At 37.6% G+C, this 14077-nt stretch overlaps 1 protein-coding gene across 2 annotated transcripts in view; it reads right to left on the reverse strand.

The window, feature by feature from the left end:
* LOC110458602 (apoptosis-inducing factor 3-like) overlaps nt 1-14077 on the reverse strand; it is a 39754-nt gene that overhangs the window by 7230 nt on the left and 18447 nt on the right. The window contains exons 5-12 of one of the 2 annotated variants that reach the window (XM_021510376.1): nt 10613-10722; nt 6639-6748; nt 6213-6339; nt 5628-5740; nt 5052-5138; nt 4224-4315; nt 3963-4093; nt 1923-2038 (exon numbers count right to left, since the gene is read on the reverse strand). In XM_021510376.1, coding sequence (XP_021366051.1) covers nt 1923-2038; nt 3963-4093; nt 4224-4315; nt 5052-5138; nt 5628-5740; nt 6213-6339; nt 6639-6748; nt 10613-10722 — 886 coding nt within the window. The remainder of the gene's footprint in view (nt 1-1922; nt 2039-3962; nt 4094-4223; nt 4316-5051; nt 5139-5627; nt 5741-6212; nt 6340-6638; nt 6749-10612; nt 10723-14077) is intronic. The other variant, XM_021510377.1, reaches the window with a different exon arrangement.

The following is a 14077-nucleotide window of genomic DNA, read 5'->3' on the forward strand; positions in this document are numbered from 1 at the left end:
GTTATTACATTCCGGTTACTATACTGAATCCCCCAGATTCGTGAAGTAAAGGTTGTTACATTCCGGTTACTATACCGAATCCCACTGATTCGTGAAGTAAATGTTATTACATTCCGGTTACTATACTGAATCCCACTGATTTGTAAAGTAAAGTTTATTACATTCCGGTTAACATACTGAATACCCCTGATTCGTGAAGTAAATGTGATTACATTCCGGTTATTATACTGAATCTCACTAATTCGTAAAGTAAAGGCTATTACATTTCGGTTATTATACTGAATCCCCCTGATTCGTGAAGTAAAGGTTATTACATTTCGGTTACTATACTGAATCCCACTGATTCGTGAAGTAAAGGTTATTACATTTCGGTTACTATACTGAATCCCACTGATTTGTAAAGTAAAGTTTATTACATTCCGGTTATTATACTGAATCCCCCAGATTCGTGAAGTAAAGGCTATTACATTCCAGTTACTATAATGATTCTCACTGACTCGTAAAGTAAATGTTATTACATTCCGGTTATTATACTGAATCCCACTGATTCGTGAAGTAAAGGTTATTACATCCGGTTACTATACTGAATCCCACTGATTCGTAAAGTAAAGGTTATTACATTTCGGTTATTATACTGAATCCCACTGATTCATAAAATAAGGGTTCTTACATTCCGGTTACTATACTGAATCCCTCTGATTCGTGAAATAAAGGCTATTACATTCCGGTTACTATACTGAATCCCACTGATTCGTAAAGTAAAGGTTATTACATTCCGGTTATTCTGAATCCCACTGATTCGTGAAGTAAATGTAATTACATTTCGGTTATTATACTGAATCCCACTGATTCGTGAAGTTAAGGTTATTTCATTCCGGTTACTATAATGATTCTCACTGACTCGTAAAGTAAATGTTATTACATTCGGTTACTATACTGATTTCCACTAATTCATGAAGTTAAGGTTATTTCATTCCGGTTACTTTACTGAATCCAACTGATTCGTCAAGTAAAGTGTTTTACATTACGGTTACTAGACTGAATCCCACCGATTCGTCAAGTAAAGGTTATTACATTCTGGTTTTATTTCTCATGGGTGTTCGTTTCACTTAATTCGTGTTTATTGACACTTTTCACATTTACAGTATTTCCACACAGGTTTCGGTAAATTTTGACATTGGTTTTCATTGACTGACGATACCTTAATGAAACAAGAATTTTTGTATCGATTTAATATTTTTAAAAGGTAATTAGTTATTTTAAATCACAAAGTGGTTGACCCTGCTTGTCGATGATCAGTCAGTCAGGTTGGCCATAACCTTGTTGCTAGACTATATTCTGACACGGTTTACACATAATGCTAATTTATCTGTAGCAGGAGAAAGTAGCATATTTGTAACTTTATTGATCGTTTTATACGCATCTTTCTCGTTCAGCTGTATTTCTACCTGGTTCGGAACACTTTTGACTTTTTTTCTGTCTCTCTCTCTTTAGTACCACCAGTATTATTGCGTCCTAAATGGACGCAAAAGTAATCTGATACATTAATGTATTTTACTTTGCTTGGCTTTCTGCTTTGACGTACCAGGAAATAGATGATTCCATATCTAATATTTCTAGTGATAATCCCACGATTCCATTCAAAACGTATTTGAAAATAATAGAACCAATCAGAAGAGTATGTTGTAGCGGGAGAAAGACCTACAATGGTCCTAATGCGACACTGCGAAATGTATATCCCACAAAATCATGCAAAGCTCTACATACAATCAGGTTGATTACAGAAACGTGTTTATACCTTAGTGCAGTGTTAAATCTTCTCTGATACGTGACAACAATAACATCCCAATGCTGAAGATTCTCTCTGTACGTGAACAAGGCTAGATGCCCATACCGAATCCACACATGCCTTAAACCTTTACCTGTTTAAGCAGTGCGCCTACTTTGTCCCCCAAGACCAGTTGGAATGGTGTTTTTATGATGTCTACAACCGACACGCTGGCTGCTTTGTCTGCCAGGTAGGCCGCCACTTCCATGCCTGGGTACAGATAATACCTCTACAGACTTCACTACATAATAACACAGCTAATGTGTTGAAACACAGAGGAGAATAATACTGTAAACAGTTTTGTTATTTTACGTTAACGGGACGTGATTAAAAGTCGATTGTTAAAATGATCTCATTGATTAAAATATTCTGCCATTATAATCGATAACTGATGATGGAACATAAATGATAGGTCAGAGCAGCCAATAGACAGCAAAACACAAAGACATCATTCCTTAAGTTCCATGCATGATCATAACAAAGATTCACTACGTTTAAGGATCGCTGTCCCACGGCAGACAAATCACTGAAGAGTTCCAATGTAAAAATAATTTCGTTTTTGATCACTGAAGAGTTCCAATGTAAAAATAATTTCGTTTTTGATGTAACAGCAGTGGAAATGAAACGTGAACGACCGCTGTTCATACCGCTCTCTTGGTATGAGCCACCATATTGTGAATACGCCGCATTTTCACTCTCAGAGAACTGTTGATTTAGTTTTAGTCTGTTTATTTTGTCGACATATTTTCATAGACCGTTCGAAATGTATGGCATTGTTTTGAGAAATGATTGATCAAAGGTATTGCCTTGCCGGTAAAACATTTAAATTCATTATTTTAGCAGTTTTCGGCAGTGGTACGGGGATCCTTAAAAAGCAAAAGAAACAAGATTTACACGAATTCCTTAATACCACCAGAAAACACTACAGAATTAAACCAGTTATATTTTTTACAATAGAGTAATAACACAGAGATGAAATAGGATACATACTTAAATACCAATCGTGAAAATCATATTAACTTTTATGATATTGATCAGTACTATATCTATAGAAACTATGTACAATATAGGCTGTATAATAATGGATACAATATGAGAATGGGAACGAAAGAGGCATCATGCCGTTGCGTATAATATTGATAAGTAATAAAATATTATAATACTTTTAAACTGCAAGAAAAAAGTCATGTTGTTAACACTAGTATGCTGTGAAACAAAAGAGTAATTATTCATCATTATGTAGCAAACAAATTTAAAACGTACGTATTGAATATATTTATATATAAGAAAAGAAAAACCTTTTTTCGCCCTTCTAGAGAAACTGTTTAAGGTGGGTTTTTAAAGAAGAAATAGGTATTCTGGAAATAAAACATTCGTTTAAATTTGAAGATTTTCCGACTAATTCCAGTTAGAGAAAATCATATAATATACTTCTATAATGCGTATGAACACAACTGACCAAGTATATCATAATATATCAACTGAATAACAACGATACCGGTCAAATAGAATATTATCACTCAAGCTATATATCCATATTAGTATACAAAGGATCTCAAACGAGGTGGTAGGAGAACGAGTTTCATATTTTTTTTATCATATGCTCAATCAAATATTGTGTAACCACTTATGTTCGTGTGGTTTTGAATTTCGTTGATTTCGTGGGTCCACTAAATAATTACAGGTTTGTTATAACGCTAGTCTTCGTTTAAGTGGGTACTCGTTATCTACATGTTCTCACAAAATGGTGTTGTCGTGAAATCACAAAATTTAGGCCCCACGAAAATATCTGATTTCACAATATTGCATAAAAAATGTCAAACAAAACAGCCAACAAATGTTATCAATGTCTAACCCTGCTTTCAGTTTGTATAAATTGTAAAACACTGATGCCACCAGTTAAGGTTGATGGATAAAATCGAGCCTCGCACTTATCTGCACGTTAAATATAAGTTATAAAGTTAAATATATATATAAAAAATACAAAACAAAAAATGAAATTCACACAATAACCACCCTCCTTTTCTGGTTCAATAGTAGTTAAGACCAATTGGGTGTGCCGGCTTTTTTGCCCCTAACATAACGAATTCTAACTTTTAACAATAAATAAGATCGATCTCGTCCTAATACATACCAATGAACGATGATCCTATAATCACAACATTCTTGCCCACAGCATTTTCAGCGATAAAGTTAGCATCCGCGGGTGTTCGGAGCATTCGCACGTTTCCAAGGTCTATACCGGGAATGGGCAGGACTCGGGGACTGGCAGAGAGACACATAACTGTTACATCGCAGAAATACCAATCAAAGTAATGCAATTTTAGGGTCAACATATGTCAACTTCTATTTTTAGGATAAAAATGATAGAATCGACCTACACCGGTACTCATACCTTCCTCCAGTAGCCAATACCAGTGAGCCGTATGTCTGCGTGCTCCCATCTTTGAACTGAACAGACTTTTTCTCTGTGTCCACGGCTTCAGCCTAAAGTGCACAAATTTTACACTTGTACGCAGTCATTATTTTTTTTTGTTTTTATTTTATTCACAAGAAACTATCCAAACACCACTAAAAATAGCAATTATTATTTCTGAATTTCTACTTAAAATTGTATATACGTTGTTTATGCAAACAATTTGTAAAATAACATGATGGCTGACTATTTTCCATATTATGTGATTCTCCATTTATGTTTTAAAGATAATTACTTAGCTGAGTGAGAAAGTCAAATGCCCTGGCCAAGTTCAAGAGGGACATCAAAACTCACCTCTTCATGTCTGCATTTTCGAATCGTCGCCATGTAAATACCACCCTTTTATTTGTTCAATTATGTGCACATTGCTTGCTTAAATGTATAAAAGTGATTGTAAGCCTTTGTTTTTTGTTTTCGCAATTATAACCATTACTATTATCCATATGTTGTAAAGCGCTTTAGAGTAATTTTACAAATTATATAGGGCGCTATATAAATGTTGTATATTATCATAACTACGCTGTTCAAATCAGTGTAACTAAAGTAATATTGAAAATGCAACGAAGGTTTACATATGAAAAAAGTAATACCTATAAAAAAGCATATAAAAGGAACCAGGAATGGACTGGAAGTGTATGGAAATTGTATGGAAAGACAGCACGACCCCCATACTGTTATAGTATGTCTTAATAGCTTGTACTCTTTGTGTCCAAAATAGATTCTATATGTAATATTGATTGTGCCTACCTCTTTTTGAGTGAGGATGTTGATGTCCGCATTTTTGTAGAAATCTTCATCGCGGAGAGCTATGGCTGCTGGCTTCACATCCATTGCCTGTTTAAAATTGTATTCAGTTATTTCTTATTTCTTCTATTTGAGGACTAAAATTATTTTCTTACAGTATGCTATATATCAGTGCTATGGGTATATATTCAATTTTTACATAAAAACGCAAATTAAGGGATTTTGAATTGTTCTCCATAAAGTATAGTAAATCCTTTATGACAGCATGTAGGATGTTTGGTGTAATCGTCCGGTTTATAAAGAATGCTAAATTTAAACTAAACAATAAACGCCTTGATTGCTGCACATCTTGAAATATTTATACTGAGTAATGCAATACTTTGAAACATTTATCCTTGTTTTACAACGGAAGAAAACTTTTTCTTACGAAAACAACTGTCTATATTATTTGCAAATACACAATAAAATAACATATCAGTTGGCATTCACGTGAATGTATGACGCTTACATATACACATATTTATTTGAATACGGTTGTACCAACATGTCTCTGACAGGTCGCTGGGGACGTGGCCCTACCTTACTCAGTTTGACTCGGTCGTATGGTAAGTGTTCCTCTTTGGTTGCTATGGATACCTGGCCTGTAAATCCCTCCTGTCGGAGAGTCTGCGCACAGACCACAGAGGCCGGACCTGTAACTCGTGCGAATGTCAAAATATAACGATGTATATAAATAAATAAGGCATATTTAAAATATCATTTATTTAGATAGGAATTTCCATCTAAGGGGCTTAGAATTTGACTTCATTTTCCTAACCATTGCAGAGAAAAACTTCTCAATTATGATATAACGAATGATTACATGTTCTTTGTTACAACATATAAGTACAACACAAGTTTTAGTCAGTGTCTATTTACTATTGTGACATTATATGTTTACGAACAGTATCCTACATGGAACTTTTCTATTTTACACTGATATGGGTGCAATCTATATTTCATATATTTCTGTACGCATACTACATGCTATTTACAAGTATGTATAATTATTTTTCCAACAGTCTCGCTCATAAAACTTCAACAAATCATTGTAGCAAGAATTGCGAGATAAATCGTTTTAAACAGGCGACCGATCAGAACGGGAATCACTAGAGCTCTTCTTACCGCCTCCTATGATGAGGACACTGTCGGTACTGTCTTCCTTCGCCTTACACATGTTGCGTTGACGACGGAAGGTTTTTAAGGCTGCCTTACTGCCCTTGACCTTAACCTTTCCTTCAGCTACTGATACCTGTTAGTAAAAGACATTATAGCTTACTGGTACTGAAGATGCTGATTAAAATAAGGGCAATGTAATGAAGAAAACAAACGAAACTTAAGTGGACATTGTAGTACAATAAACATGGTAAGAGCCGATGCACGTTTTGTTTTTAAAATAAAATTTTAAATAAATGAATATATATACATGATAAACGACTCTTAACACAGAACATATATTGTAGACGCATCCGTCTTTAACATGTATATAATTCACTATATTGCTAAACTTTCTATTAACAAATATAGATTTGAAATGCATTGTAAACTTACATCAAAAGTGTGAATACTGTCAAGCCCTGGGTAGTCCTCAATGTCTCCAGTTCGCACGTTAAAGCACGCGCCGTGCCAGGGACAACGCACTCGACCCTTACAGTAGGCACCTAGACAAAAATTAAAACACCATGTTTACAGAATTTGTACTATTTAAATAAATCATCTTTATGTATCGTCGTGTTCATTGTCAACAACAAATATAAGCTCTGTAGAGCTTGTTGGTTTTTCTCGGTGGAGGAAAATCCGTGCCATCGGAGGGATAACAACTAACTCTATCAGACATCATATCTTTTCCCGCCACCGCTTGGGACAGAACCGAAATTCATGGGAGAGTAAGCGGTCTGAAGCTCACGCTTGATTGCACACAGTAGTAATGATTGTGCACGTTAGCGACCGTGGCTACCACAGTTTTCTCCCTTTATGAATATTCCTGATAACCGCAATATTACATGATACCTTAAAGAAGTAACAGTAAGAGATGAAATAAAGGTATGAATTATTTATTGTTATTGTGAATCAAAACACCTGTTGTATTGTTTAAATATTTCATTGTATTTTATGTTGTCTATGCTAATATAAACTTCACAACAGCATTTCCTACAGATCAATAAGACACCTACGTGTAACCACGCGTTAGTGACTGGTACTTTAACATTGGAATGATGTGTACGAACAGTCGACCTTGACATTACTGATAGTAACTTAACGCCAGTAACATTGACGTGATGTGTACGAACAGTCAGCCTTGACATTACTAATAGAAACTTAACGCCAGTAACATTGTCGTGATGTGTACGAACAGTCGGGCTTGGCATTACTAATAGTATCTTAACGCCAGTCACATTGACGTGATGTGTACGAACAGTGGGCCTTGACATTACTAATAGAAACGTAACGCCAATAAGATCGACGTGATGTGTATGAACAGTCGGCCCTGGCATTACTAATAGTAACTTATCGCCAGTCACATTGACGTGATGTGTACGCGACGTGATGTGTACGAACAGACGGCCTTGACATTACTGATAGGAACTTAACGCCAGTAACATTGACGTGATTTATACGAACGGTCGGCCTCGACATTACTAATAGTAACTTATCGCCAGTCACATTGACGTGATGTGTACGAACAGTCAGCCTTGACATTACTAATAGAAACTTAACGCCAGTAACATTGACGTGATGTGTACGAAGAGTCGGCCTTGACATTACTAGAAGTAACTTAACGCCGGTAACATTGACGTGATTTATACGAACGGTCGGCCTTGACATTCCTAATAGTAAATTAACGCCAGTAACATTGACGTGATTTGTATGAACAGTCGGCCTTGACATGACTAATAGTATCTTAACGCCAGTAACATCGACATGATGCTAACATTGGAATGATGTGTACCAACAGTCGACCTTGACATTACTAATAGTAACATAACGCCAGTAACATCGACCTGATTTATACGAACAGTCGGCCTTTACATTACTGATAGTAACTTAACTCAAGTAACATTGACGTGATGTGTACGAACAGTAGGCCTTGACATTACTGATGGTAACTTAACGCAAGTAACATTGACGTGATTTGTACGAACAGTGGGCCTTGACATTCCTAATACTAACTTAACGCCAGTAACATTGTCGTGATGTGTACGAACAGTCAGCCTTGACATTACTAATAGAAACGTAACGCCAATAAGATCGACGTGATGTGTACGAACAGTGGGCCTTGACATTCCTAATAGTAACTAAACGCCGGTAACATTGGCGTGATTTATACGAACAGTCGGCCTTGTCATTCCTAATAGTAACTTAACGCCTGTCACATTGACGTGGTGTGTACGAACAGTCGGCCATTGACATTACTAATAGTAACATAACGCCAGTAACATCGACGTGATGGTAACATTGGAATGATGTGTACGAACAGTCGTCCTTGACATTACTGATAGTAACTTAACTCAAGTAACATTGACGTGATGTGTACGAAGAGTCGGCCTTGACATTACTGATAGGAACTTAACGCCAGTAACATGGACGTGATGTGTACGAACAGTCGGGCTTGGCATTACTAATAGTATCTTAACGCCAGTCACATTGACGTGATGTGTACGAACAGACGGCCTTGACATTACTAAAAGTAACTGAGCGCCAGTAACATACTAATAGTAACTTAACGCCTGTCACATTGACGTGGTGTGTACGAACAGTCGGCCTCGACATTACTGATAGTAACTTAACTCAAGTAACATTGACGTGATGTCTACGAACAGTCGGCCTTGACCTTACTAATAGTAACTTAACGCAAGTAACATTGACGTGATTTATAAGAACAGTCGGCCTTGACATCACTAAAAGTAACTTAACGCAAGTAACATTGACGTGATGTGTACGCACAGTCGGCCTTGACATTACTGATAGGAACTTAACGCCAGTAACATTGTCGTGATGTGTACGAACAGTCAGCCTTGACATTACTAATAGAAACTTAACGCCAGTAACATGGACGTGATGTGTACGAACAGTAGGCCTTGACATTACTGATGGTAACTTAACGCAAGTAACATTGACGTGATGTATACGAACAGTCGGCCTTGACCTTACTAATAGTAACTTAACGACAGTCACATTGACGTGATGTGTACGAAGAGTCGGCCTTGACATTACTGATAGTAACTTAAAGCCAGTAACATCGACGTGATGTGTATGAACAGTCGGCCTTGGCATTACTAATAGTAACTTAACGCCAGTCACATTGACGTGATGTGTACGAACAGTCGGCCTTGACATTACTAAAAGTAACTTAACGCCAGTAACATCGACGTGATGTGTACGAACAGTCGGCCTTGACATTACTGATAGGAACTTAACGCCAGTAACATCGACGTGATGTGTACGAACAGTCGGCCATTGAAATTACTAATAGTAACTTAACGCCAGTAACATCGTCGTGATGTGTACGAACAGTCGGCCTTGACATCACTAAAAGTAACTTAACGCCAGTAACATCGACGTGATTTGTACGAACAGTCGGCCTTGGCATTACTAATAGTAACTTAACGCCTGTCACATTGACGTGGTGTGTACGAACAGTCGGCCTTGACATTACTGATAGGAACTTAACGCCAGTAACATCGACGTGATGTGTATGAACAGTCGGCCTTGGCATTACTAATTGTAACTTAACGCCAGTCACATTGACGTGATGGGTACGAACAGTCGGCCTTGACATTACTAATAGTAACTTAACGCCTGTAACATCGACGTGATGTGTACGAACAGTCGGCCATTGACATTACTAATAGTAACTTAACTCCAGTAACATCGACGTGATGTGTACGAACAGTCAGCCTTGACATTACTAACAGTAACTTAACGCCAGTAACATTGACGTGATTTGTGTGAACAGTCGGCCATTGACATTACTAATATTAACTTAACGCCAGTAACATCGACGTGATGTGTATGAACAGTCGGCCTTGGCATTACTAATAGTAACTTAACGCCTGTCACATTGACGTGGTGTGTACGAACAGTCGGCCTTGACATTACTGATAGTAACTTAAAGCCAGTAACATCGACGTGATGTGTATGAACAGTCGGCGTTGGCTTTACTAATAGTAACTTAACGCCAGTCACATTGACGTGATGGGTACGAACAGTCGGCCTTGACATTACTAATAGTAACTTAACTCCAGTAACATCGACGTGATGTGTACGAACCGTCGGCCTTGACATTACTAACAGTAACTTAACGCCAGTAACATTGACGTGATTTGACCTGACGTTACCTTTAACATTGACATGACCTAGAGTAACTCCATACCACGACTACTAACATTGACATGACCTAGAGTAACTCCATACCGCGACTACTAACTTTGACTTGATTTGTACTGACCTCTGAATACCTGGCCTTTGACACACCTTACAGTATTACTCTGAACAGTAATAACCTGGTCGTGGTTGGTACTGACCTTTGGCTAGCGGGGCCCCGTAATGAGTACACTGTGCCCCCAACGCATGGATGTCGTCACCTTCCTTAACTAAGAGTATCTTGCCGTCACCTAGTGCCACCTCTTTCATCCTACAAGAAAAGAAGATGGACTTACCAATGAGATACTTTAGAACAACAGAACAATTAATTAACGGTTCATGCTTTTCATTTAAGTAGGATTTCTTTGGTAAAAGGGTAGGATTTTATTTGGTAAAAGGGTTTTTTAAACCTTTATTAGTATATCCTTGAAAATTCCTCGCCATTAATTGGTCGGATCCTATACACGTGACCAGTCCTCAAAAACTCATGGGCTGCCTTCGACTCGCAACTCTCGAGTTTCCTAAAATCAGATTTCAGACGCAAGGTGAAGGTCGTATAAGGAACTTTCGATTTCGGAGAGTTTGGCGGGAGTTAAGATGGCGGACGAAGGAAAGGAATGCGACATGTGAGTTTAGATAATTTTGTATTGTGATGAGTTGGAACAAATTGGAAAATTCCCTCATATTTTCTTGGTTACTCATGTACCATTTGAATGCGAGTAACATTTTCTAAGGCTCGACATGCTCCGTACCACCACCGTGATCACTGATGAGACTTGGTCCAACTATTTCAAGTATTTTCTCAAAAGTTTCTCTTTGTAGTCTAAAGCGTGTCTTAAAATCATCAATGGAATAACGAGGCACAAGTGTCTCTGCAAACATTCCAATTCTTGGCACCTGCTCCCTCATGTGGATCTTCTTAGGGTGAAGTAAAATTGCGAGGTTTTGGCGCTGTATGCACCATATTACTTCGTCGGCAGTCAAAATTTCATCCAGCACATGAAATAATAAAACTTTTGCCGCCATATTAACTCGAGAGTAAAGCATTAGATTGGCGGCGAGTTTGGCGTTACTATAAATAACCCAACCCTTACACGATAGTTGCGAGTCGAAGGCAGCCATGTAGACTGGTTTTCCGGTGAATATTGATTTCTAAATATAGCCTATTTGGTAATTCCCGGAACCCGTCGTAGCGCATGCGCAGTTAGAACCGAACGTGATCTGTCAGACGCCAATTCCAACAGAGGATGGCTGCTGGCGAACACTTCGTCTCCATTACATCCGAAAATTTCCAAAATCTACTCGAAGATAAAGATGCTGTTAACACAACCAAGAGGCCCAGGAACCTTAGCGGTCACCTGAGTTATATCATAGGTACTGGTAGCTTTATTTTATTGTTTAGATGTGATGTGGAAATCAGCATGTAAACTAAGTGAAATACAATACTTCTCATGTCATCAAAGGATAAGAATTTAAATATTGGTAAATGTTATCTTTGGGGCCCCGCCGAAAATGGATAAAATATACCCCAAAGTGTTATTTCCCTATATAAACTATAGTAAAGTTTACCCCCTCCACAAGGGGGAACGGATGCCTCGGGGGTCCTGAAATTCACAATTTAAATAAAGCCCCTGATGATCGTTCTATCCATGCACTGAAATTTGCTGTAGTACCTGTGAGTCTGGAGAAGAAGACTTTTGTAATATTGATTAATTTTCCCTTTGGGGCCCCGCCCAGAACCCAGGGGTTGGGGTAGAAATCCTAACTTTACAATTTGAAACCATCTGCCTCTAAGGATAATTCTCACCAATGGATGGCCCGGAGTCCTGAAATTTACAATTTAAACAAAGCCCCTGATGATCTTTCCATCCATACAGAGAAACTAACTGTAGTCCCTCTGAGTCTGAAGAAGAAGATTTTTGAAATATTGATTAATTTCCCCTTTGGGGCCCCACCCTGGCCCCTAGGGTTGGGGTAGGAATCCCAGTTTTACAATTTGAAACCATCTTTCTCAAAGGATAATTCTCAACAAGAAAATATAATTTCCTACAGACAATTGTCAAAATATACCCGAAAGTGTTATTTCCCTATATAAACTATAGTAAATTTACCCCCTACCCAAAGGAGAACGGATAGCTCGGGGGTCCTGAAATTGACAATTTAAATAAAGCCTCTGATGATCTTTCTTTCCATGTAAAGAAAATGACTGTAGTATCTCTGAGTCTGGAGAAGAAGATTTTTGAAATATTGGTTGGGGTTACTTTTCCCTTTTGGGCCCCGCCCTGGCCCCTAGTGTTGGGGTATGAATCCCAATTTTACAATTTTGTAGCCTCATATACCAAGGATGGTTCTGACCAAGTTTGAAGAATTCCATCTACTGGTTCTTGAGAAAAAGTTGAAAATGTGGATAGTTTACACACGACGCACGACGGACGACGACGGACGGAAAGCGATCAGAATAGATCACTTGAGCAAAGCTCAGGTGACTTAAAAAGACCACCGAACACGCAGTGTGTGTCCTCCATGCCTATCTTAAGGAAAAGAACCTTGACGATGTCTTCGAAAGCTACGATGCCGAACTGTTGTATTCAAAGAAGGCTAAATTCCACACGAAGGCTCGTTCCAGTAAAGGTTAACTTTACACAATTCTTGTTAAAGGATATATTATAATAAAACAGTTATGGTCTTTTGTGCTGGTAAATTTGATGTGATATGAACCTGAAAAAGGGATATTGATCTCGGCTTCGCCTCTGTTAATATCGCTTTTTCATGTTCATATCACATCATATTCAACAACACAAAAGTCCATAATTGTATAATATTACAGCGCATCTTTTCCAGAAAATGTAATTTTCTACTGTATGCTAGGCCCATTTAATCTTCATTGTAATATTTGAATTAAAATAGCAAATGGTATTTGTGCCGTTTACACACGGGGAAAGTTATTCTGAACTGCATTCAGTGTACTTGAGATATATCTCACTGTGATAGTTTAAAATCACCTTAACTTCATACCTTTCTATACTGGTATATAATATGCAAACATGATGGACATTTTCCACAAGAATACGCCTGGTTATATACGGCCCATAAAGTCAAGAGTGTAGGATTGTACGACAAGTGGTTCGTCCCTCGGGTATCATACATGTACATTGGGTTAAAACCCGAGGCTCTGTTGAGAGTTTTACCTAAATTTACGATCCACAAATTTATAACTTTTCTCCAATTTCCACGATCAAAATCAAATTATTTCACCTTCACACTACTCACCAATAGTCGCCATGTTGCAGTTTTCTAAAGCTTTTCTCTGTTTAATTTCAAGTACAACATTGAAACTCAAACTGCAAAATTGTTGCCCGTTAAAAAACATACCAGTTGCACGAAAAGCCATTGTTTTTCTTTTTTCATATCATTTTGGAGACGCCATATTGTAAAATTCACAACTGTTGGAATTTAGCTAGCCCACAGATAACATACGTGTACTTTAGATGTAATAAATTTTGAAAGCAACATATTTTCTTTAACACTAGTCGTGTTGAAAAAAAACATTCACATAACAACTATTACAGACAGGTGATTGGTACTGTATCTATTACCATACTGTATCTATTACCTTACTGTATCTA

Source organism: Mizuhopecten yessoensis, unplaced genomic scaffold (assembly GCF_002113885.1).
Source record: "Mizuhopecten yessoensis strain PY_sf001 unplaced genomic scaffold, ASM211388v2 scaffold9651, whole genome shotgun sequence".
Lineage (NCBI taxonomy): Eukaryota > Metazoa > Mollusca > Bivalvia > Pectinida > Pectinidae > Mizuhopecten > Mizuhopecten yessoensis.